At 42.0% G+C, this 24228-nt stretch overlaps 1 protein-coding gene across 1 annotated transcript in view; it reads left to right on the forward strand.

Moving 5' to 3' along the window:
- The window catches only part of SLC24A2 (solute carrier family 24 member 2), a 330968-nt gene that overhangs the window by 98959 nt on the left and 207781 nt on the right, over positions 1 to 24228 (forward strand). Inside the window, exons 2-3 of the mRNA XM_040417225.1 lie at positions 4002 to 4114; positions 13606 to 13638. Coding sequence (XP_040273159.1) covers positions 4002 to 4114; positions 13606 to 13638 — 146 coding nt within the window. The remainder of the gene's footprint in view (positions 1 to 4001; positions 4115 to 13605; positions 13639 to 24228) is intronic.

The following is a 24228-nucleotide window of genomic DNA, read 5'->3' on the forward strand; positions in this document are numbered from 1 at the left end:
GGGTTTATCAGGGCCCAAGGTGCACATCAGGGATACAAATATAGGGGTTACAGGACCAGGGGTGATAGGGTTAACCAGGGGAGAGATATAGCGGTAGGGGGTCAGGGGATATAGGGTTAATAAGGGGATGTGAGGGGTAGGTAGGGGCTACACAGGTAGATACTTAATCCTTCCAGCGTTCCCGGTGGTCATCATGGAGCTGCTCTCTCCCATGTGTCTCTAAATCTAGTCTGGTTGCAAGAGGCCGCACCTCTGTCCGGTTTGGGGTTTTATAGCCCAAAAGCAACCCCCTCCTCCTTCCTCAGGCATGTGACATCATAGTGTGCCTTCCTACAATCCCAAGAGTAGTTTAGCCATGGGGCAGAGGTGTGGAAAACAGGTTATGATGTCTCTGGTTAGAAGGCCCCCTCACAAACGGTGCCAAAGAGTCTGATTTTATGGGGCCTGAACAAAAGGGGACTAGATGCTAATCAGCTGTTATCCTACAGGCTATCAGCACAAGTTTTTCTCTAAACAACTCTGTTGATAAGAGTTGGAATTGCATATATACATATATATATCCACAGATGCTTGGGGCACATCTATAAACACATACACATACAAAACCGGGGGTATGAATGGGCAGCAATAAGCCCACATACATACTGTCATGCTGACATAAGTGTATATACATAGACACGTGTGCAAATACATACACACATATCTATATATACACACACCCTCGCATTTATCTGGGGCATCACATACAGGGGACATGCATATGTCCCCACTTGCCATACAGGGCCAATATATACACGGTCATACAGGAAATATATACTAACTATAAGGGGACACATATAAGGGGGCACATATATATACTAATATAAGGGGGATTATAAGGGGGCACAGCTTCCAGGGACCACATATTTCCCACAGGGGCCACCATGAGCCCCTGGGGATCACCATGGGCAGACGTGCGCAGATGCTGGGCACATCTGCGCACATCACCCCTTGATGCGGTGGTTAATGTATGCATATATATACCATACATGCCCGCACGTGTTTGCAGGCATGCATGGATATATATGCATACGTCTCAACCTTTCCTCAACAGTAAGCTTGTTTTTATTATTTTAGCCATTAACAGACTTTTACTTTCACATTTTTTGTAACTGGAATGTAATGTCAGGTCTATATAACATTACATTCAGCTTGCACATGTAAGACGCATTGGCAACTATTAGGGCATACAATATCTAGGCTGTACCCTATATACAGTAAGACGACTTTGGGAACCTTTGTTAAGCTCCAGTATAAACTTAACCCCCAGTATCGTGCCCCCCTATATCAACACCACAATCAGCATTGATAAAAGTGCCGAAAGAGTTTAAAGGGGTTGTGTCAAGTTCTAAAGTTATCCGCTACCCACAGAAGGCTGGCTGTTAATCATACCTTGTGTACCACCATCATCTCTGCCAATGTGCAGTTCAGCTCAGCTGACTGATGCCTATACTCGTGAGTTGTGTCTAGTACTGTTTCTGTTTATCTGCGGTTGTGCAATAGTCATGATACTTTGCTATGTGTTCCAGCCTCCTGCTGGACCTATAAAGAGAAAAACGTAACTTTTTGTACATAGTACCTTTACGTCACTGTATATGGTATCACAAACTGTTAACAAGCTTACTAATATACACATTTTTTGGGACTTTTGTACATACCGTAATGACATGCTTTGATTAAGATCATGTTTGCTCGAAACGCGTCAGTGTATTTACAGAGGATTGTGTGCATTTTGGTAATTCCACAATAAAGCATTGAAGATTTTATCAATCTACATGGAGTGCTGGATTCTCTAGCGTTATTCCAGGCACTCTTTAGGAGGAATCTTGGGGGGGCTTTTTCTTCTGCTTTTTTCTCACGTTTATCTAGTAACCGAGTAATGTGGTTATTATGTTTCATTTTGGCCTGTGGAATACCTGATATTTGTGTCTATTGGCTTCTGTTAATGTTCAAAATATATGTCTCTGTGTGACGTTAGGGTGTACTAGGGTTCTGCAGGGACAGATTGCTGTGCAGAGGCACCCTTCTCGGAACAAGCACTCTGCTATTCCTTAGGGGTGCAGTTTAAGGACATATTACTGCAAGAGTCTTACTTTTTTGTCATGTCCCTGCTGTTTATACGCTTACGGCACAAGCTGGTTTTCCATGCATGTTTAATAACCTAGTCTATGTATCATGCATCTTCATTGTCAGAGGCAACGCCACTTGTATGCTTTCATTAAAATATTCATATTTGTTTATTTCGGTTATTTTTTAATAATGATAATAAAAGTTACATTTTAGAGGTTTGCACAGTCAATGATAGTGGTCGGCTTACTTGACTAAAGGTCTGTCTTCAGCGACAGAAGATTTTTAAAAACCTCAGTTAGATATACCATATAGAGAGTGACAGAAACTTCTACAACTAATCTGCCGGGTGAAAAAAGTCTCTTTTATAACCACAAACACAAATGAGTACAAACTGATCACAACCAAGTCAAATGGGACACCTAGTAAAGTCTTTTCTTTATAGTTTTCTTCAAACCTGGCTTTAACAGAAAAATTGCATTTATTTTAAACATCAGCAAATTGAACTTTGTGAACCTGCCCTTAATGGCTCATGCACACGAACGTATTTTATTTCCATGTCTATTCCGTTTCTTTGCGGACCATATGTGAAACAATTCATTTGAATGGGTCCGAAAAAAAGGGAGTTACTCCGTGTGCATTCCGTTTCCTTATATCCGTATGTCCGTTCCGCAACAAAATAGAACATATCCTATTATTGTCTGCATTATGGACAAGGACAGTACTGTTTTATTAGGGGCCAAATGTACCATTCCGCAAAATACTATTACAGAATGCACACAGACGTAATCGTATTTTTTGTGGATCCGTTTTTGCAGACTGCAAAAAACATACGGACGTGTGCATGAGCCGTAAAGGGGCCTTGTCCACATTTCCGTTTTTCACTGACGTGTGCTGTCCGCATTTTCTGCAGATAGCACACGTACCCATTGATTTAAATGTGTCTGTTTACATTTCAGTATTTTTTTAATGACCGTGGGTAAGTAAAAAAATTACGAAGACATGCACTACTTCGATCCATGATGCGGACCAAGCACAGGTTTGTGAAAATCACTGACACGTGTCCGTGTTGCGTCCGTTTTTTACTGATGACTTAAATGAGATTCTTTTGAAATTAATTTTCAGCTGAGCAATGTCTGTTAATTACGAATGACACACGGATGGTAAAAACGGACACACGGACCAACCACGGATCCTTCAAGGACATCTTCACGGATGAAACACAAACGCTTTTTTTCAAGCACGTGACACTGACACGGAAATGTGAACAAGGCCTTAAAGGGAACCTGTCACCTCTACTATGCTACCCTCACTGAGCGTTTCTAAATGTTCATTGTGTTACCCTAAACATATAAATTACACTTTTAATTTCATTTGCAGACGAATTCAATAAGTATTATGCATTTTTGTACTTCCCGCCTTTTATGCAAACTTGTGTGACCAGAGAAGAGTCATATTTTCAAGCTCTGACTCATCTCAGGTTAATTTGCATATGTATCAAATGAGTTTTTATACACCATAAAAGCACACAGAGCTATGGGGACTGGGTATTGCGGATGTGCTCGCGGCCATCTAGCAACCCATGTCCTCAGCTCTATACCCAAAATCCCGGTGACAGGTTCCCTTTAACAAACCCTTATTTGTTAGAAGGATCCTTCCTGGAACGAGTGTTTAGTTCTGTGTCGCCACAGAAAAAATTAAGTATTACACAGTTAGAATGGAAATCAATGAACTGTCTGTAATGCACTTAAAGGGGTTATGAAGTTTTTTTTAAAATGATGATCTATCCTCTTTTTAGCCCCAAATGAGTATAATTCTGTAATATAAAAATATAGCCTTAGATCCATCTTCCATTTTATAGCTATTGCTTTATTATCTCCCACAGGAACACAGAGAGCAACCAAACATCCTTGTGTTACAAGAAGAGCCAAGAACTCCTCAAGAGCATGAAGGAGTAGCAATGAACATTCGACAAGGAGATGCTAATGAAAACGCAGGATTAAAAGAGGTAGTGTATCAGAAATATCTGCATTTCTCCATCTATGTGAACACCTAAGTTTTTATTTAGAGATACTATTTCAAAAAATATATTTTGCCTACAGAGAATTTATTTGTATAGAGGTTGCATATACAGTATAAGATCCCAAATTTTTAACCACCTGAGATATCCAATAAATTATCCTCTTTCTTTTACAAATAGGATACACATTAGGACAGATTTTTTAATAATGTCCTCAATTTTGACAGGATACAGCTAGACAACACAGGCAGAAACTGCACCAAATTTATCATAGTGGCTATGTGATAGATATGAACTTGATCCAGCGGTCCATGCTCGCTGCCATCTCACCCTTGGAAATGACTGCCAGAGCACTTGCCTGGTTGACTACTCTGCATCCCTGGCACTCCTTGCTTGCTGGCATCCCTCTGCTTCTTCCCAGCAGACCCCTGAAATAGTGTTTCTCCATCCTTCCCACACAGGATGAGGCCTGCCTCCCACCGGCACTGCCTCTCACTGCCCGTAGGGCTCTTGCGCGTGTTCTTCTGTCTCTTAAATGGCCAGCACATACACTCTAATCTTCACCAGCATGTGGCTGGCCATCTAAGGGTATTTAAGTCACCATCCCTGGTGGGAGGGTGTCTGAGCAATAGGCTCTTGTTAGCTAGTTTCCTGTAAAGCTGTGTTATTGTGTTGTTTGCCTGCTTGTGTACTGAACGCTGCTTGTTTCTGGATTTCACCCATAGCTGCCTGAACCGACCTTTGCCTGTTCTGCCTTCTAACCTGTGTGGTTTACTGAATTGCTCGTACTCTGCCTGCCCTGACCTCGCCTTATTTCCTGACTGCGGTTTTGCCTGATTCATTGGTGCTCAGCACTGGTGTATCTTGACCCTGGGGGGTCAGCAGCTTCTGAACTGAGACAACTTCAGTGGGTTACAGTCTGGTGGTTCCCCTTGATCCCTGAAGGAGTTTAAGGGTGAAGGCAGGGGGCTGCCAGATTAACACCCTTAGAAGTAACCCCAAGCCAAATCAGTGCAGTGGCACAGCAGTTCCACTTCCACTTCCCTAACATATAGCATATCTTGCTAGACACTTTTCTCTTCTTTTCTTTTCCTTACCTCTTGGCCAGCTAACTTTACATGAGTATTTTGTGCAAAAACATAGCACACACTGTTATAAATCTGGTGCATTTTATAACTCCTCTTAGTCACTGCCTCTTAGCAAAATGTCAGTTTTGTTCTAAAATTCTGTTGCATTTTACTTAGTAAATCATTCCCATTGTACCTAATTTATAATGTTGTAGGAACGTGTTTTCTGTACATTCTTCAGAATATAACAATTATTACAAATAAGTATGTTTTTGTACAGTTAAGTATCAAAACATTTTCATAAATTGCGTAAAGTACGACCAGAGTTTCTATTTTCCATCATATTGAAAGTGGAAGTGTTTTTTAAAAATAGCTAAGGCTGACTTCACATCATCGTTCAGCCTTTCCATTCTCCTGCTCCATTATAGGAGCAGGAGAACCGAAAGGACGGATTCAGCACATAACTGAACCCAATGGAGCCTACGGACTCCATAGACTATAATGGGGTCCGTTAGGTTTCGCTCAGAGGAAGATTTTTGAAGCGTAGACAAAAGTTATGCATGGTTCACACTTCTCCACAGCTTTATCCCTGACCTGTCTGGTGTGTTCCTTGGGTGTCATTATGCTGCTAGATCACTAATGTTCTCTAACAAACCTCTGAGGCCTTCATAGAACAGCTGTAGTTATATTGAGAATAAATTACACACAGGTGGACTCTACTAATTACCGTATTTTTCGCTTTATAAGACGCACCTGATGATAAGACGCACCTAGATTTTTGAGGAGGAAAATAAGAAAAAATTTTTTTTAACTAAAAGGTGTGCTTTTGGAGGGGTTTTGAACTAATGGTGGTCTGTGGATGACGCACTGTTATGGGGGGACCTGTGGATGACGCACTGTTATGGGGGGACCTGTGGATTACGCACTGTTATGGGGGGACCTGTGGATGACGCACTGTTATGGGGGTACCTGTGGATGACACTGTTATGGGGGGACCTGTGGATGACGCACTGTTATGGGGGGACCTGTGGATGACGCACTGTTATGAGGGGGATGTGTGGATGATACACTACTACGGGGGATGTAGCATCATATATAGCATCTTATGTAATGGGGGTCACTATTCACACAGGGACAATATACTGTGACACATATGATACTGTGACCAGCATAAGATGATCTTATGCTGGTCACAGTATCATATGTGTCACAGTATATTGTCCCTGTGCGAATAGTGACCCCCATTACACCACAGGGCACACAGTAGATTTTATATGTAAAATCTTTTAATGGCTCTGCTTTCTTCTATACCAGTACTCACTATAAAAGCAGCAGTCCTGCCAGCACGTGACGTCACTCACTCAGTCAGTCACGCTCCTGCCAGCTTCATTAATGAAGTGGGAGGAGCATGACCGAGTGAGTGACGTCACGCGCCGGCTGGACCGCTGCTTTTATAGTGAGTACTGTTATGAAAACTGCTTCATTACACTCTGCTTTCTTCTATATGTAAAGTCTATAATCTTCAAGCAGTATCTCTGCTTTAAACTAGGGCAATCCTCTGTAGCAGTACAACTCACTATGAAAGCGGCAGGCAGGGCGGCAGCGTAACCTCGCGATTCTCACTCATTCACGCTCCTCCCACTTCCTTCCCATGAATGAAGTGGGAGGAGCGTGAATGAGTGAGCATCGCAAGGTTATGCTGCCGCCCTGCCTGCCGCTTTCATAGTGAGTTGTACTACTACAGAGAATTGCCCTAGTTTAAAGCAGAGATACTGCTTGAAGATTATAGACTTTACATGTGATAATTGCCGTGAGCGGGGCCCGATGTATTACAGTACAGTTACTGCACCGGGCCCCGCCGCGAGTGTTGCCAGCCTCCGTCCCCTCCTCCCACCCCTCTGATACATCGCGGCTTGCGATGTATCAGCGTCACCAAAGTAAACATTGGCAGTGTTCGCTTTATAAGACGCACTGCCATTTCCCCCCCACTTTTGGGGGGGAAAAAGTGCGTCTTATAAAGCGAAAAATACGGTAGGTGACTTCTGAAGGCAATTGGTCACACTGGATTTTATTTAGTGGTATCAGAGTTCAGGGGGTTGAATACAAATACACACCACACTTTTCAGATTTGTATTAAAAATTTAGAAAATCATGTATCACACATACTTGTTACTTGGTGTAGGTCTATCACATAAAATCCCAATAAAATACATTTAAGTCTGTGGTTGTAACGTGTAAAAATGTGAAAAAGTTCAAGGGGTATGAATACTTTTACAAGGCACTGTAGCCTTAACATAGGATTGGCTACAAAACAGAGGAAACACTTTTGTTCTTTTCCTCCTTTTTGAATCCTTTCCTGGCTTTGGCTAAAAAAAAACTGTATAAAAACTGCATGAATCTGGCCTAGCGCTCCTTCACACAAATATTTTTCACAGTTTTAAACTGTGTTTTATATGTGTTTTTAGCAGCATTAGAAATAAGCATATGAAAAAAATTAATTGACTGCACAAATTATACAAAGACAACAAAAAACAAAGCACTGTGTGGATTTTTGGCTAGAAAAATTGCTGTGTGTGGAACAATCCCAAGCCTTCTTTTACACTGCAGTATTTTGGTCAGTATTTTGCATCAGTATTTGTAAGCCAAAACTAAGACTGGGTCCAGAGCAGGGAATTGGTACACATCTTCCCATTATATTTTTTCTCTGTATCCTGGTTTTGGCTTACAAACACTAAGGTAAAGTACTGCTGTGTGATAGTGACTTGAAGTTGTACAAACAAAGTACAAATTGCAAAATAGACGTGCGCACCTTTTATAGAACGTTCTCGGGATATTGCTTATCAAATTACAAGGATCAGCTTTTCCTGACTGATTATGTTAATCATAAAAAAATAACTTTTTGGATGTATTTTTTACCTATTTACTTACATAATTTTAAGCACTGATTTTGTCACACTTTGCAATCTAACATTAGCATGTACGAGAATAGTTATACACAGTATAAGCCATACTGAAAACAAATAGCAGTCTTTTTTTATTGGACATCGTAATAGCATAATTGGCTTTAAGGATTGCTATTCTTACAAGCCCTTTTGAGCCTGACAAATCCTCCGGCATGTGCTTTTCACATGGGGATCTCCCCTAGGAAACCTGCACAGTTCGCGAGCTCTGACCTTTGTAGCAATGCATAGGTTAAATTGATACACAGTAAAGTCAATACCTTCACTTTTTTTCCCATTTAATTAAAAAGTATCAATCTTTAACTCATATCAAAAGTATGGGTAAACTTTTTACTCATATAAAATGTCATGCTGCTACATTATATGTCACAAAACAGACTGTCCCAGCATTTGACATGGGTGTGAGAGCAAGGATTTAATCTATTTTCTCACTTAATTACCACTCACCTTCCACTCAGATACCACTCGAATAATTGCAATAAGTCCCCAACACACAGCTGTGCACAAACATACCTGCAAACTGATCTTAGCAGTCAAAGGTTTTAACACCCTATGAATTGCAATGATTCTTTTACAGCACACAAGGACCAAACTTATTTATTAAAGTGTTAATCCTTAATAGAAAAGTTGCAGTGAAAAAACAGATCTTTTTGTTTCTTCTCACTTTTATTTAATAAATAACATTTACAATCTGAAAGTAGGAAAGAATAAGGTATGCTAAGAATGACCCCCATACTGTAAACCAACTTTTTATTGTTTCATTAATTTTACATATGTTGTCCTGGGCTTGGGTCTCTAGAGCCGCCCAGCAACTTATTAGGCAAATATGATGTTGGCAGTAGGACAGTGAGGTAATAATACAACTTTTTTTATTTATTTTTTATCATCCCTTAAGTCCGGGAAACAAAAAGAAAAACTGAAAATATTGAAAAAAACATGCTAATATAAAAAAAAGTCTTAAATGTCTTTATTACTTTAAAATGGCTAGTTTTTTTTTTTCTTTCTAGGGGGTGATCAGTAGAGAAATTAAAATGACTGCTGTCAGATTCCTTCACATCAGGACGGCCTGATGTGGAGCAGAGAGCAGGAGCTGTATGGAAGCCCCATTCTCTGCTTTATCAGCCCTGTAAAGCACTATATTATCTACTGTTGTGGGGGAGGTGTGTTATTAGTAACCACTTCCCAGCATATGTCTAGTCCTTCATTTCAGGGAAGTTGGAGATGGTCTCCGAGGCAGGCACACAAGACAGCTGTAATCTGTAGATGATATAGTGTTTTACAGGGCTGATAAAGCAGAGAGCGGAGCTTCCATTTTGCTCCTGCTCTATCCACTGCATTCTAAGTCAGGCTGCTGTCATTAGGACGGATTCCATGTGAAGAAATCTGACAGTGGCCATTTTCATTTCTCTAGGGATTTACTCCTAGACAAAACGAGCCATTTTAAATTATTAAAGGCATTTATTAAGTCTTCTCAATATAGGAAATGGTGAATATTCCATTGGGATAAATGTATGTCCATTAGCTGATCCTTTGACTACTTTACAAATAAGGCCCAATGTGTTGAAAGTCATTCTCAGAGTCTCTAGTTGACCTGTCCCAATACACCACCGTTCTGCTATAAAATCCCAGCAAAGTTCAGAGGAGTTTATTCTGTTTCCAAAGTTATTGCTGTGGAGGCCAAATATATACAGGCATGTTACCTTTTCATCACACTATATCATGTGCTAACTGTAATTAAACACTTCATTGCCAAATTGTTTACACCCCTTCCTTAGCAGGCCAATTTTTCAGTTTTAACGATGGGCCTATCTATCCAACTGCAAATAACTGTTTAATTTCTGAGCCAACCTTGATAGTAGTTGATAGTATTTTTTACAGAACATATTAGACATTTCTTTTGTGCCATTAGATGACCGATATGCTGTATTTTTTGCTCCATAAGATGCATTGGACCATAAGAAAAACATTTTTTTTCATCAGACCTCAGATCAGATCCCCATAAGACCCCCATGCTCCATCAGACCTCTAAATCAGACCCCTATTTCTCCTCAGACCTTTGTATCAGACCCCCATTCCTCCTCAGATCAGACCCCTATCATACTCCGATTCCTCCTCAGACCTCTGTATAACACCCCCTATTTCTCCTTAGAACGCAGATCAAACCTCAGACCTCAGATCAGGCACCCATCGTACCTCTGTTCTGCCTCAGATCAGAACCTCAAGCTCCAATAGACAAAAAATAACAATAAACGTACCTCTATTGCTACAGACTGCACTCACACTCACCACTCCTTGGTCTTCTGCCGGCCTAGCTCTGCATTGTGACTTGACATTGCACAACGTCAGGTCATAGTGCGCGTCCATGTGCACTACGTTCTGACACTGTACACAGTCAGGACACGTGCAGTATGGCACCTGGAAGAAGATGTTGAGATGCCTCACCCCCCTAACCTTATTCATTTTATGGAAATTTGGATATTTTAAGCTTTTGGCTTTTTTTTTATAAATTCTTAAATATGCATGCCGTTGTATATTTTATGCTCAAAAATGTTATACTAATTAATAAAACAAATACCTATATTTATTTTATGAAGACCTACTGTGCTCCAGAACCATGCAGTGGAGACTCGTAGCTTCATACACTATGGATTGGTCATGTCTGGTCACTGCAGCACAGCTCCCATTCAAGTAAACCATTAAATGCAGTATATACAATTACATTTACTGTGCACATATTCAAGGCAGGTGTAAATAAACTCCTAAGCAGTCTCTCACTTTAAGGCCTCTTTCACACGACCGTTAGTTTTTTTCAGTGTTTTGCGGTCCGTTTTTCACGGATCCGTTGTTCCATTTTTGGTTTCCGTTGTGTTTCTGTTCCGTTTTTCCGTATGGCATATACAGTATACAGTAATTACATAGAAAAAATTGGGTTGGGCATAACATTTTCAATAGATGGTTCCGTAAAAACGGAAAGGATACGGAAGACATACGGATGCATTTCCGTATGTGTTCTGTTTTTTTTGCGGACCTATTGACTTGAATGGAGCCACGGAACGTGATTTGCGGGCAATAATAAGACATGTTCTATCTTTCAACGGAATGGAAAAACGGAAATACGGAATGCATACGGAGTACATTTTTTTGCGGAACCATTGAAATTAATGGTTCCATATACGGACCGTATACGGAATGGAAAAACGGCCCGTAAACGGAAAAAAAACGGTTGTGTGAAAGAGGCCTCAGGGGAATTCTGCTAATTTCAAGTTATCCCCTATCCAGAGAAAGAGGCTAAGTATTAGATCAGTGGATGCCCTACTGCTGGGATCTGCACGCGGCCCCATACCTCCACACGACCCCCTGAAATGAACAGAGCGTCAGGTCCAGCAGGTACACTGTCTATGAGACCATCTGGAAATAGCTGTAATATCCCTTTTACAAGTCATTTTTAAAGAAGCGGGCAAGCAACAGTATAGAATGCAATGGCAGTCCTCCTTACAAACAGTAGCCGTGTGCATGCCAACATTTTTTTTTCAAACACCTGTAGAAATGTCCGATCCTTGTCCGCAAAACAGACAAGAATAGGACATGTTCTATATTTTTTGCAGAGCCACAGAATGTACAGTGTACTGTCCGCATGAATTGGTCTGCATCCGATCTACAAAAAATGTGGAAAAATACGGTCATAACCTTGAGGCCTAAGTTGTATGAAAGTCACGTGCAAATTACTAATAAAGTTGCCATGTGTAAGTCATTCTACGCTTGAAAATGAAGATGATGTGTGACAAAGTGACAATATAAGAAGTGCAGCCATATTGGCTTCTCAGAAATTGATAATAAAAGTGCTACCTTTTTGTTTTATGTTTTGTTTCTTGCAACCTTGTCCCTAGTAGTATAACTAAACCCTTAAGACGCAGCTTAGGCTAGTTTCACACTAGCGTTCAGGTGTCCGCTCGTGAGCTCCGTTTGAAGGAGCTCAAGAGCGGTCCTGAACGCAGCCGCCCGGCCGCAATGCATTCTCAATGGAGGCGGATCCACTGAGAATGCATCCGCCTGCCAGCGCTCAGCCTCCGCTCCGCTCAGTTAGCGGACACCTGAACGCTGCTTGCAGCGTTCGGGTGTCCGCCTGGCCGTGCGGAGGCGAGCGGATCCGTCCAGACTTACAATGTAAGTCAATGGGGACGGATCCGCTTGAAGATGACACCATATGGCTCAATCTTCAAGCGGATCCGTTCCCCATTGACTTACAATGTAAAGTCTGAACGGATCCGCTCAGGCTACTTTCACACTTAGAAAATTTTCTAAGTTTTAATGCAGACGGATCCGTTCTGAACGGATGCAAACGTCTGCATTATCGAAGCAGATCCGTCTGATGAAACGTCAGACGGATCCGCTCCGAACGCTAGTGTGAAAGTAGCCTTACTTTGGCCTTCAGGTTCAAACGTTTTGTGTTTTTTTTTGGTCACATTCCAAGTTTTTTTTTACTTTGTAAAGCCGTTGTTTTTTTTATTTTATTTGCGCTATTATATGGTACATATTATTTAATGATTAACTAATTTCCCCTATTGTTTTTAAATTTTTTATGCCATGGACTATACCGTATAAATAACACAACAGTGTTATTCTATGTGTCAGAAAATTACAACAATATAAAATTTATATATATAGCATTTTATGCTTAGTACTTTTGCTGAATAAAAGCATGCTTTAGTAGTCGTATAGGGGCTTGTTTTTTTATGTAAAAGTTGTATTTTTGTGTTTCTTTTTCACACCGTCCATTATCTTGGTCAAATAATGTAAGGCCTCTTTTACATTAACATTATTGATTTCTATTTTTCTGCTCGGTTATACGAGCAGAACAATGAAATTATGGACCTACTGGATTTGGCACATAACTGATAAAAACTAAGCCAAACAGATCCCATTGACTATAATGGGATCTGTCTGATTTCTGTCTGGGAGTCTGCTTAGAAAAAAATCCTGCGTGCAGTGTGAACAAGCCCTTATCTTTTTCTATGGGTTTTTACTGTTGTGGTGGTACCATATAACTATCTCGCTTACACCAACCCCACTTATTCCTTGAATGTGTCCCTATCCATACTTGTGACAGTGAGTGAGCATTCTGAGAGGAGTCTGGCATCACTGTCTCGGGAAAAACCAGTGGATGACTTTTCCTGTCCCAATGGAAAGTGGCAAGTCCTTCAGGATGTGAAGGGTCAGCACCATGATGGGAAGCACTTAATATACATTATTTTATGGAGCTAACAGTGATTTATTATTCCATGTGAAACCTTGTTCAGATTAATATTTTAAGAGGACTTATATGTGTATTGGCTTAGAATTTATGTGCCTCAAAATTTGTAAAAATGTGGTTCTACAAATGTTTACTTTTGAAACTATGCATTGCTTATCATTATTATACATATATATATATTATACTTTTTCTTTTTTGCAGACTTGGACTGAGACTTTACCATCCCCTAATAAGGTTAGTATCTAACATCAATGTTCTGCCTATACTACAAATCACAGTGTAGAGGACTGAATTTGAGAAACTAGTAAAAAAAAAACTATGGAAAACAAAAAGCCTGGAGTTAAGAGGTCTTCATTTGTCTTCAGATGTAATTTTTTGTTTTCTTGTGCCTGTTTGTGCCCTTTTTGCAGCAGTTTGTGGCAGTAAAAAATTATTTCCTCAATACAATATATGCTTTACATATATATACAGTATATTCACACACTGCAGGAAAAAAATCCCACTTGAAATTACAGCCGGCCACGTATAGAGAAGATGAGGAGGCAAGGTAACAGGTGACACAGAGGAGATGGCAGTGTGCAGGACTGGATGTCGCATCAGATGTTCTCATTGGTAGCTATTGCCTTCTGCAGTCAATCTACTTTTACAACGGATCCAGGCCTGCAGCCTGCATTTTTTGGCACTGGCGTCCCATCCCTGTGTAGTCCCTCAGGTCCAGGGGCTACATAGAAATCATTGGGCCCCATAGCAAGAATTTAAATTTGGGCCCCCATGCCCGTTCCTAGTCCCTCCCACTATGCGCCCTGGCACCTCTCACTTCCCTCCCTAACTTCTGCCCTGCCCCACCTCATGCAGCAGTATTTTGTTCTACAAAATGGCAGTACTCACACCGGAACCCAACAGACCCATTATAGTGAATGGGATCTGGTAGGTTCGGCGGTGTTCAGCATATATTGACAAGAATCTGGGGCATTACATGATGTAATACCACCCAACTTTCCTGCTGTCCAGCATGGCACATGTGCAGAAACATGAGAAAAGTTTGAGGAAGTGAGTGCCCCCCTTCCCCCATCCTCTGTGTCATACAGGACAGCTGGGAGACACTGACATTACTTGCTATTCTGCATGACACATGTGCAGAGACAGGAGAAAAGTTTGAGGAAGTGAGTGCCCCCCTTCCCCCATCCTCTGTGTCATGCTGGACAGCTGGGAGACACTGACATTACTCGCTATCCTATTACATGTGCAGAGACAGGAGACTCTGGGAAAGCTGAGTGAACCCCTCCCCCCTGCCTTTCCATGTTAGGATTATCTGCATTTATGCCTTGCAGGATAGCAGGAAATGTGAGTGACATCACATGATGTAACAGCACCCAGCTTTTCTGCTGTCCTGCATGGCACAAGTCGTCACTTACTTCATTACTGGTGGGGATGTGGCAAGCTAAAGGAATCAGGTGTCGTGGAGCTAGCAGGCGAGAGGTGGAGCTAGCAGGTGGGAGGCAGGGCTAGGAGCCGGAAGGCGGGACTAGCAGACGGGAGACAGTTAGGAAGATAGACGGGGCGGGGACTCTCCTAGACTGCGGGCCCCCTTCCTCACGGGACCCATAGCAGCTGCGTGGTCTGCCTATATGGTAGGTACGCCACTGCTCAGGTCACACACCCATGTTGGCCAGCCATGTAAATACACTGCTCAAAAAAATAAAGGGAACACTTAAACAACACAATGTAACTCCAAGTCAATCACACTTCTGTGAACTCAAACTGTCCACTTAGGAAGCAACACTGAGTGACAATCAATTTCACATGCTGTTGTGCAAATGGGATAGACAACAGGTGGAAATTATAGGCAATTAGCAAGACACCCCCAATAAAGGAGTGGTTCTGCAGGTGGTGACCACAGACCACTTCTCAGTTCCTATGCTTCCTGGCTGGTGTTTTGGTCACTTTTGAATGCTGGCGGTGCTTTCACTCTAGTGGTAGCATGAGACGGAGTCTACAACCCACACAAGTGGCTCATGTGGTGCAGATTATCCAGGATGGCACATCAATGCGAGCTGTGGCAAGAAGGTTTGCTGTGTCTGTCAGCGTAGTGTCCAGAGCATGGAGGAGCTACCAGGAGACAGGCCAGTACATCAGGAGACGTGGAGGAGGCCGTAGGAGGGCAACAACCCAGCAGCAGGACCGCTACCTCCGCCTTTGTGTAAGGAGGAACAGGAGGAGCACTGCCAGAGCCCTGCAAAATGACCTCCAGCAGGCCACAAATGTGCATGTGTCTGCTCAAACGGTCAGAAACAGACTCCATGAGGGTGATATGAGAGCCCGACGTCCACAGGTGGGGGTTGTGCTTACAGCCCAACACCGTGCAGGACGTTTGGCATTTGCCAGAGATCACCAAGATTGGCAAATTTGCCACTGGCGCCCTGTGCTCTTCACAGATGAAAGCAGGTTCACACTGAGCACATGTGACAGACGTGACAGAGTCTTGAGACGCCGTGGAGAATGTTCTGCTGCCTGCAACATCCTCCAGCATGACCGGTTTGGCATTGGGTCAGTAATGGTGTTGGGTGGCATTTCTTTGGAGGGCCGCACAGCCCTCCATGTGCTCGCCAAAGGTAGCCTGACTGCCATTAGGTACCGAGATGAGATCCTCAGACCCCTTGTGAGACCATATGCTGGTGCGGTTGGCCCTGAGTTCCTCCTAATGCAAGACAATGCTAGACCTCATGTGGCTGGAGTGTGTCAGCAGCTCCTGCAAGACGTAGGCATTGATGCTATGGACTGGCCCGCCCATTCCCCAGACCTGAATCCAATTGAGCACATCTGGGACATCATGTCTCGCTCTATCCACCAACGTCCAGGAGTTGGCAGATGCTTTAGTCCAGGTGTGGGAGGAGATCCCTCAGGAGACAGTCCGCCACCTCATCAGGAGCATGCACAGGCGTTGTAGGGAGGTCATACAGGCACGTGGAGGCCACACACACTACTGAGCCTTATTTTGATGTGTTTTAAGGACATTACATCAAAGTTGGATCAGCCTGTAGTGTGTTTTTCCACTTTAATTTTGAGTGTGACTCCAAATCCAGACCTCCATGGGGTGAAAAATTTGATTTCCATTTTTTTATTTTTGTGTGATTTTGTTGTCAGCACATTCAACTATGTAAAGAACAAAGTATTTCAGAAGAATATTTAATTAATTCAGATCTAGGATGTGTTATTTTTGTGTTCCCTTTATTTTTTTGAGCAGTGTAATATCCATTTAGAAAAAATGGTTCTCTGAAGCAAAAAATATGATGTGTTCTGTTATGAAAAAAGTGCCATCTATACAAGGTATATAGATATTTTTTACTGAAATATTTACACATTTTTCTACAGTGTTTGAGGGTTGGCGTCAAATCAATCCCATTAAATGTCATGAAGTAAGATGTACTTTATGTTGGGTACTTTGATTAGTTGATTGAAAGTGAACAACGTAGAGTATACAGACAAATCAGAGCAATCTCTTTTGCTGTCTTGGTATGATTGGAATGATATCAAAATGTATAATTACAAAATCCAGTGTCATCTTGCTGATATGGCTTTGGTCTTCTCTCGTGTTATGAACAAATATAGATAATGTCATTGTAAAAAACAAAAAGCGGCCCTATGCATGGAACAGAAATGTATTTTAGCAGTGTAAAGATCTCAAGAAACACCATCTGGATGCCCAAAATGACTAATGGCTTATTTAAAGAGGACCTGTAACCACTCCTTACATGCCTGTTTTAATAGCTACATGCATTCCCCATATAATAACAATTCTGGAGCATCTATTCTTATGGCTCTATGTTGTGCCATCCCTTTATTATTTCTACTAGCAGTTTCTAAATCAATTGCTAGCAGTCTGCAGTAAGGGGTGTTAACCAGTTGGGGTGGTGTCCCTGCACAGTCTTACGCCCCTCTCAGACAAGCGAGTTCCACGCATCATACTCGGAGCATGAGTATGCAGCATCTCCTGTCCTGACCTCCCAACACTGACGGAGTCGCATAGCATTATATTGATTTATGATGTAACCCTTACAGTTCTAGAATGTATTGTATAACACTGACAGCATCCCCATTTCTTAGCTCTATTGTTTGTATGTACAGGGTGGGCCATTTATATGGATACACCTTAATAAAATGGGAATGGTTGGTGATATTAACTTCCTGTTTGTGGCACATTAGTATATGTGAGGGGGGAAACTTTTCAAGATGGGTGGTGACCATGGCGGCCATTTTGAAGTTGGCCATTTTGAATCCAACTTTTGTTTTTTCAATAGGAAGAGGGTCATGTGACACATCAAACTTATTGGGAATTTCACAAGAAAAACAATGGTGTGCTTGGTTTTAACGTAACTTTATTCTTTCATGAGTTATTTACAAGTTTCTGACCACTTATAAAATGTGTTCAATGTGCTGCCCATTGTGTTGGATTGTCAATGCAACCCTCTTCTCCCACTCTTCACACACTGATAGCAACACCGCAGGAGAAATGCTAGCACAGGCTTCCTGTATCCGTAGTTTCAGGTGCTGCACATCTAGTATCTTCACAGCATAGACAATTGCCTTCAGATGACCCCAAAGATAAAAGTCTAAGGGGGTCAGATCGGGAGACCTTGGGGGCCATTCAACTGGCCCACGACGACCAATCCACTTTCCAGGAAACTGTTCATCAAGGAATGCTCGGACCTGACACCCATAATGTGGTGGTGCACCATCTTGCTGGAAAAACTCAGGGAACGTACCAGCTTCAGTGCATAAAGAGGGAAACACATCATCATGTAGCAATTTCGCATATCCAGTGGCCTTGAGGTTTCCATTGATGAAGAATGGCCCCACTATCTTTGTACCCCATATACCACACCATACCATAAATTTTTTTGTTCCAACAGTCTTAGAGGGATCTATCCAATGTGGGTTAGTGTCAGACCAATAGCGGTGGTTTTGTTTGTTAACTTCACCATTCACATAAAAGTTTGCCTCATCACTGAACAAAATCTTCTGCGTAAACTGAGGGTCCTGTTCCAATTTCTGTTTTGCCCATTCTGCAAATTCAGTGCGCCGATCTGGGTCATCCTCGTTGAGATGCTGCAGTAGCTGGAGTTTGTAAGGGTGCTATTTGTGAGTAGCTAATATCCGCCGAAGGGATGTTCGACTAATGCCACATTCCAGTGACATGCGGCGAGTGCTACGCTGTGGGCTCTTGCTGAATAAAGCTAGGACAGCCACTGATGTTTCTTCATTAGAGACAGATTTCATGCGTCCACATTTTGGCAAATCCAACACTGAACAAGTTTCACGAAACTTAGCAAGCAGTTTGCTAACTGTAGCATGATAGATGGGTGGTCTCGTAGGGTGTCTTGCATTAAAATCTGCTGCAATGACCCGGTTACTGCGTTCACCAGACATCAACACAATTTCTATCCGCTCCTCACGTGTTAACCTCGGCAACATGTCAATGGCTGTAAACAAAGAGAAAGTTGTAAATAACTCATGAAAGAATAAAGTTACGTTAAAACCAATAAATTCCCAATAAGTTTGATGTGTCACATGACCCTCTTCCTATTGAAAAAACAAAAGTTGGATTCAAAATGGCCGACTTCAAAATGGGCGCCATGGTCACCACCCATCTTGAAAAGTTTCCCCCCTCACATATACTAATGTGCCACAAACAGGAAGTTAATATCACCAACCATTCCCATTTTATTAAGGTGTATCCATATAAATGGCCCACCCTGTATAATGGTGGGCAGCCATTTTCTTTTTTATAATCATGTTTGCACCTGTAATTCTGAAGGTTCTAGTCAAAATTTTCTTGTAGCATTATGTCACTGTCATTCAATACGTTCCAGAACTGTAAGGGTTACATAGCATCATAAATCAATATAATGCAATGCTGGGAGGTGAGGACTAGGGATGAGCAAATTGACTTAGGATGAAACATCCAAAGTCGATTTGCATAATACTTTGTTTGAATACTGTACCGATCGAGCGCGTGGTACAGTATTAGAATGTATTGGCTGCTATGAGCCGAAGTTATTACTTCGCAAAGTCTTGCGAGACTTCGCAAAGTAATTACTTCGACTCATAGGAGCCAATACATTCTAATACTGTATGGAGCGCTCGCTCCATACAGTATTCAAACAAAGTATTATGCGAATCAACTTCAGATGAAACATTCGATTCACTCATCCCTAGTCAGGATGGGAGCTGCCGCATACTCATGCTGCGAGTCTGATGCGTGGAACTCACTCGTCTGAAAGGGGCCTTTCTCTATCCATTTAGTGCTGCCATTGTCAGACTGTGCAGGGACTCACTCCCAACTGGTTAACACCCCTCTGTACCCTCACTGCAGACTGCTAGCAATTCATTCATAACTACTACTAGAAATAATAAAAGAATGGCACAACATAGAGCCATAAGAATAGATGCATGTAGAAATGATAACAGGCATGTCAGGAGTGGTGACAGGCCCTCTTTAAAGTGTAATTGCCAATTTTTATTTTTTATTTATTTATTTTTGCTAATGTGTAGGGACAGAGATAGGGAACATTTTTTTCTAATATACTTTATTTAGGGAAATTGTTTATTTATAGTAGAAAATTTGGGCTGAAGTGTCCCTTAGCAGCGATCTTTTCACAGAGTGTTGCTAAGGGACATCCATCTTCCCAACAGCACAGTGCTGCACTAGGAAGACATGCTGGGATAGGAGGTGCTGTGCATCTGCCCTCACTGCTCATCACAAACTGGGCACTATACACTAGTATGTTTAAATGAGATATATATTTTACACACTTGGTCCAGCGTGTCAGTGATATCTTCTCTTGTACTCCCGATGCGCTAAGTAATTAACAAGCTGACAGGAAAGATGCCTGAGTGAGCGGTAAGTGCTTGCTACTGGCAATGCAGGGAAGCAGGGGGAAGCTGTTATACTGTATATAACCGCATTGCCAGTAGCGAGCGCTTACTGCTCACTCAGGCATCTCTCCCAACGGCTGGTTCATTACGCAGTGCGTCTGGAATACAGGAGAAGATATCACTGACACGCTGGCCACACTCATCAGTGAGCAGGAACCAAGTGTGTAAAATATATATTTAATTTAAACATATTTGTGTTCTGTCCCCAGGCTGTAATGTGTGGGCAGATACCCAGCACTTCCCATCCCAGTCCGTCTTCCTAGTCAGTGCAGCGCTGTATTAAGACAGATGTCCCTTAGCAATGCTTATTTGAGAGAGCGCTGCTAAGGGACATGTCTGCCCTAGTTTTCTACTATAAATAAATAATTTCCCTATATAAAGTAGAAAAATGTTCCCTATCTCTGTCCCTACACATTAGCAAAAAAATATAATTTGGCATATAGAATTTGTTAAATTATCCTTATTATGTGCCCTATTATTATTTGATTACTTATTATCATCAGTTATTGTAAGCCAAAACCAGGTGAGGGTCAAAAACACAGAACAGGTGCAGATCTTTCCTTATCTCTGAAGGATTTACTCCTGGTTTTGGCTCGCAATACTGGGCCTTAAACACATATACAAGCATTATAGCTAATTCTACCACACTTTTTCCTTCTACTAAGTTTATCAATAATATGCTTGGATACAGCTCTCTGTGGAAAGCCAGCTTCTTTAGCAATGACCTTTTGTGGCTACCCTCCTTGTGAAGGGTGTAATTGACTTCTGGACAACTGTTGAGTCAGCAGTGTTCCCCATGATTATTTACCAATCTGAACCAGACGGAGAGATTATTTAAAGGCTTAACCCTCCTCTTGTGTTAGGGTCAGAACCGACCCGTTTTCAGGTTTTGAATGTCTATAAGTATCACATAAATTTGTTTATTGCATCAAGATTTTTTTACTTTGTCAGGAACCTCTATTTAAACAATGTAATAGAAAAAGAATCCTTTTCACTAAATTATAAAATACTGTGGTGAAAATTAAGACGTTTATGGTGTTAGGGTCAATTCTGACCCAGTTATAATATAGGATTATAGGACACTAATAAGTCATAAACACTCTCTCTGCTTAGTAACACTGACAGCCAATCACCTCTCAACCCTGTGATCTGTAGTTAGGGAGGGGCCGATCTCTTTGCCTGCTTGTCTGCTTCTCTAAATAAAGGAAATATTCTATTGAGGTTTATTTTACCATTTTTTAAATTTGAAAATGAGAGATATGCTATCAAAAGAAAGGTCTAAGGGGTCACACCAAAAATATTAAAACCAATCTTTTCAAGGATAAAGAAGCCTAACAAGGTAACCCAGAGGTAAGAATCAAATTGGATGATAAATAATTGTTCAGAGGGTATTTTATGGCTGATTTAAGACACGGGTCAAAACCGACCCGTTAACATCATGGATAGTAACAGAAAGCTAACATAAGAGGAGGGTTAAGAAACCTTTGAATGTGTTTTGTGTTGATTAGCTGATTAGAATTAGAATGTGACACCATGGGGGACATTTGAGCCAGAATTATGCCATCAAATGCTCCAAAAAGAATGGTGTATTGATTTTCTCCAAATATATCAACTGTTTTCTGCAGAATTTTCACCATAAAGAATGAATCACAATGTCAAAGTGGGCGGGGCTATCAAATTGGCGCATATTACGCCTCATCATTCTCTTATCAGGAGAAATGGCTCAAATTGTGGCAGACAATTAAGACAGATTATGTGGTGGTGTTATGTGTAAAAAGTCGCATTTATGGTATAAAGATGCGACTTTTTGTCAAAAAGTCACATTTATGAAAAGAAAAGCCAACTTGTTGTGGGAACAAGTGATAGGTGAGTATTAGGGCGCATTTATTTTTTTAAATATGAGCAACAGGGTTCTGTCAGTAAAGTGACATTCAACAAAAACAAAACAATAACAAAAACGTCTCGAGTCAAATGTCCCAAGGCAAAAGTCGCAATTTACCAGTGGAAATGTCTCAAATATGCTTCAAAAGTAACAAATGTGCTTCAAAAGTTGCAAGTGCAGTCTGGCAGGGGTGGCTGAAATGGCACATTTTGATTTAAAAAGTCACATTTTAGTGCCAATGTCACAAATAGAGATAAATAGGCGATTAATCAAGTTCATATTTAAAAAAGTTAATTTTAAAAGTTGTGTTACGCCTCATATGAGGTGAAACAAATCACCACTTTTGATTTGTAAGGTTAGTATTTTTGGGCGCAAATTATGCCATTTTAGGCTACTTTCACACTAGCGTCGGGGCTCCGCTTGTGAGCTCCGTTTGAAGAGTCTCACAAGCGGCCCCGAACGCATCCGTCCAGCTACTAATGCATTCTGAGTGGATGCGGATCCGCTCAGAATGCATCAGTCTGGCAGCGTTCGGGTGTCCGCCTGGCCGTGCGGAGGCAAACGGATCCGTCCAGACTTACAATGTAAGTCAATAGGGACGGATCCGTTTGAAGTTGACACAATATGGCTTAATTTTCAAACGGATCCGTCCCCCATTGACTTTCAATGTAAAGTCTGGACGGATCCGTCTGAAGCTACTTTCACACTTAGAATTTTTTCTACAATATAATGCAGACGCCAGTCGGATCCGCTCTGAAAGCAAGTGTGAAAGTAGCCTTACTGAATGAATCCGGAGCCAATCCGTATCGTTCGCGTGAAAGAGACCTTAGGCCTCTTTCACACGAGCCAGTTTTCCACACGCCTCATTTCTGTGTTGCGTAAGAATCACAGCATGTTCTGTATTCTGCTTTTTTCACGCAGCCCTGGCCCTATAGAAGTGAATGGAGCTTCAGTGAAAAACGCATTGAATCTGGATGCAATGTGTTTTTCACTGATGGTTGCTAGGAGATGTTGTAAATCTTAATTTTTTTTTTATGTGCTTGAAAAACGCATCAAAACTGATTGCACCCGTGCGGGGACAAAATGAAACCCTGAACGCAATTACAGATAAAACTGACTGAACTTGCTTGCAAAATGTTGCGAGTTTCCATGTCGTTCGTGTGAAAGAGGCCTTACTCTTCCCTGACTTGTGTGGTCAGCCTAGTTATTCATCAGAGTCTTCATCTCCTAGTCTAAGTTCTAGTATAGGTTCAAGACTACATACCACGTTTCTACGTTTCAATGTCTCAGTATGTTTTGTTGGCAGTTCTACTTTACACCAGTTTGATAAATAACCCCATATGTCTTAGTTTGTCCGGATCTGTCTGTGTGCGCCATGCATCAGTTCCTCAGGGGTTTAACCTCTTAAGGACACATGACGTACCGGTACGTCATGATGTCCTGGTACTTAAGGACACATGACGTACCGGTACGTCATGTGTTGTTCCGATCACTGCCGCCCAGCCGGCAGTGATCGGAACCCGGTGCCTGCTCAAATCATCGAGCAGGCACCTAGGCTAAATGCGCGGGGGGGTCCCGTGACCCCCCCATGTCGGCGATCGCGGCAAACCGCAGGTCAATTCAGACCTGCGGTTTGCTGCGATTTCTGCAATTTCTGATCCCTGCGGTCCCTGACCGCGGGGATCAGAAACTTTAGTATTCCTAAAATAGATCTGTATCCCTCCCCCTGCACCCCCCGAGTGATTTTAGCCCGGTGGGAGGTGCAGGGGGAGGGTTGCGGGCAGTGCGGGCGGTGCGGGAGGCGGGCGGTGCGGCAGGCGGGATCGCGATCCCCCGCCCGCCTCCCCTTGTATAATCGTTGGTTTCTAGTGGGTATACCAGGGTGCCAGCACATTGCTGGCACCCTGGTATAAACGGCTGACATCTGCGATGCGATGTCAGCCGTTAACCCTTTCCATACAGCGGTCCGTACGGACCGCTGTATGGAAAAGGTTAACAGCGCAGGG

This window comes from Bufo bufo, chromosome 2 (assembly GCF_905171765.1).
Source record: "Bufo bufo chromosome 2, aBufBuf1.1, whole genome shotgun sequence".
NCBI classification, from domain to species: domain Eukaryota; kingdom Metazoa; phylum Chordata; class Amphibia; order Anura; family Bufonidae; genus Bufo; species Bufo bufo.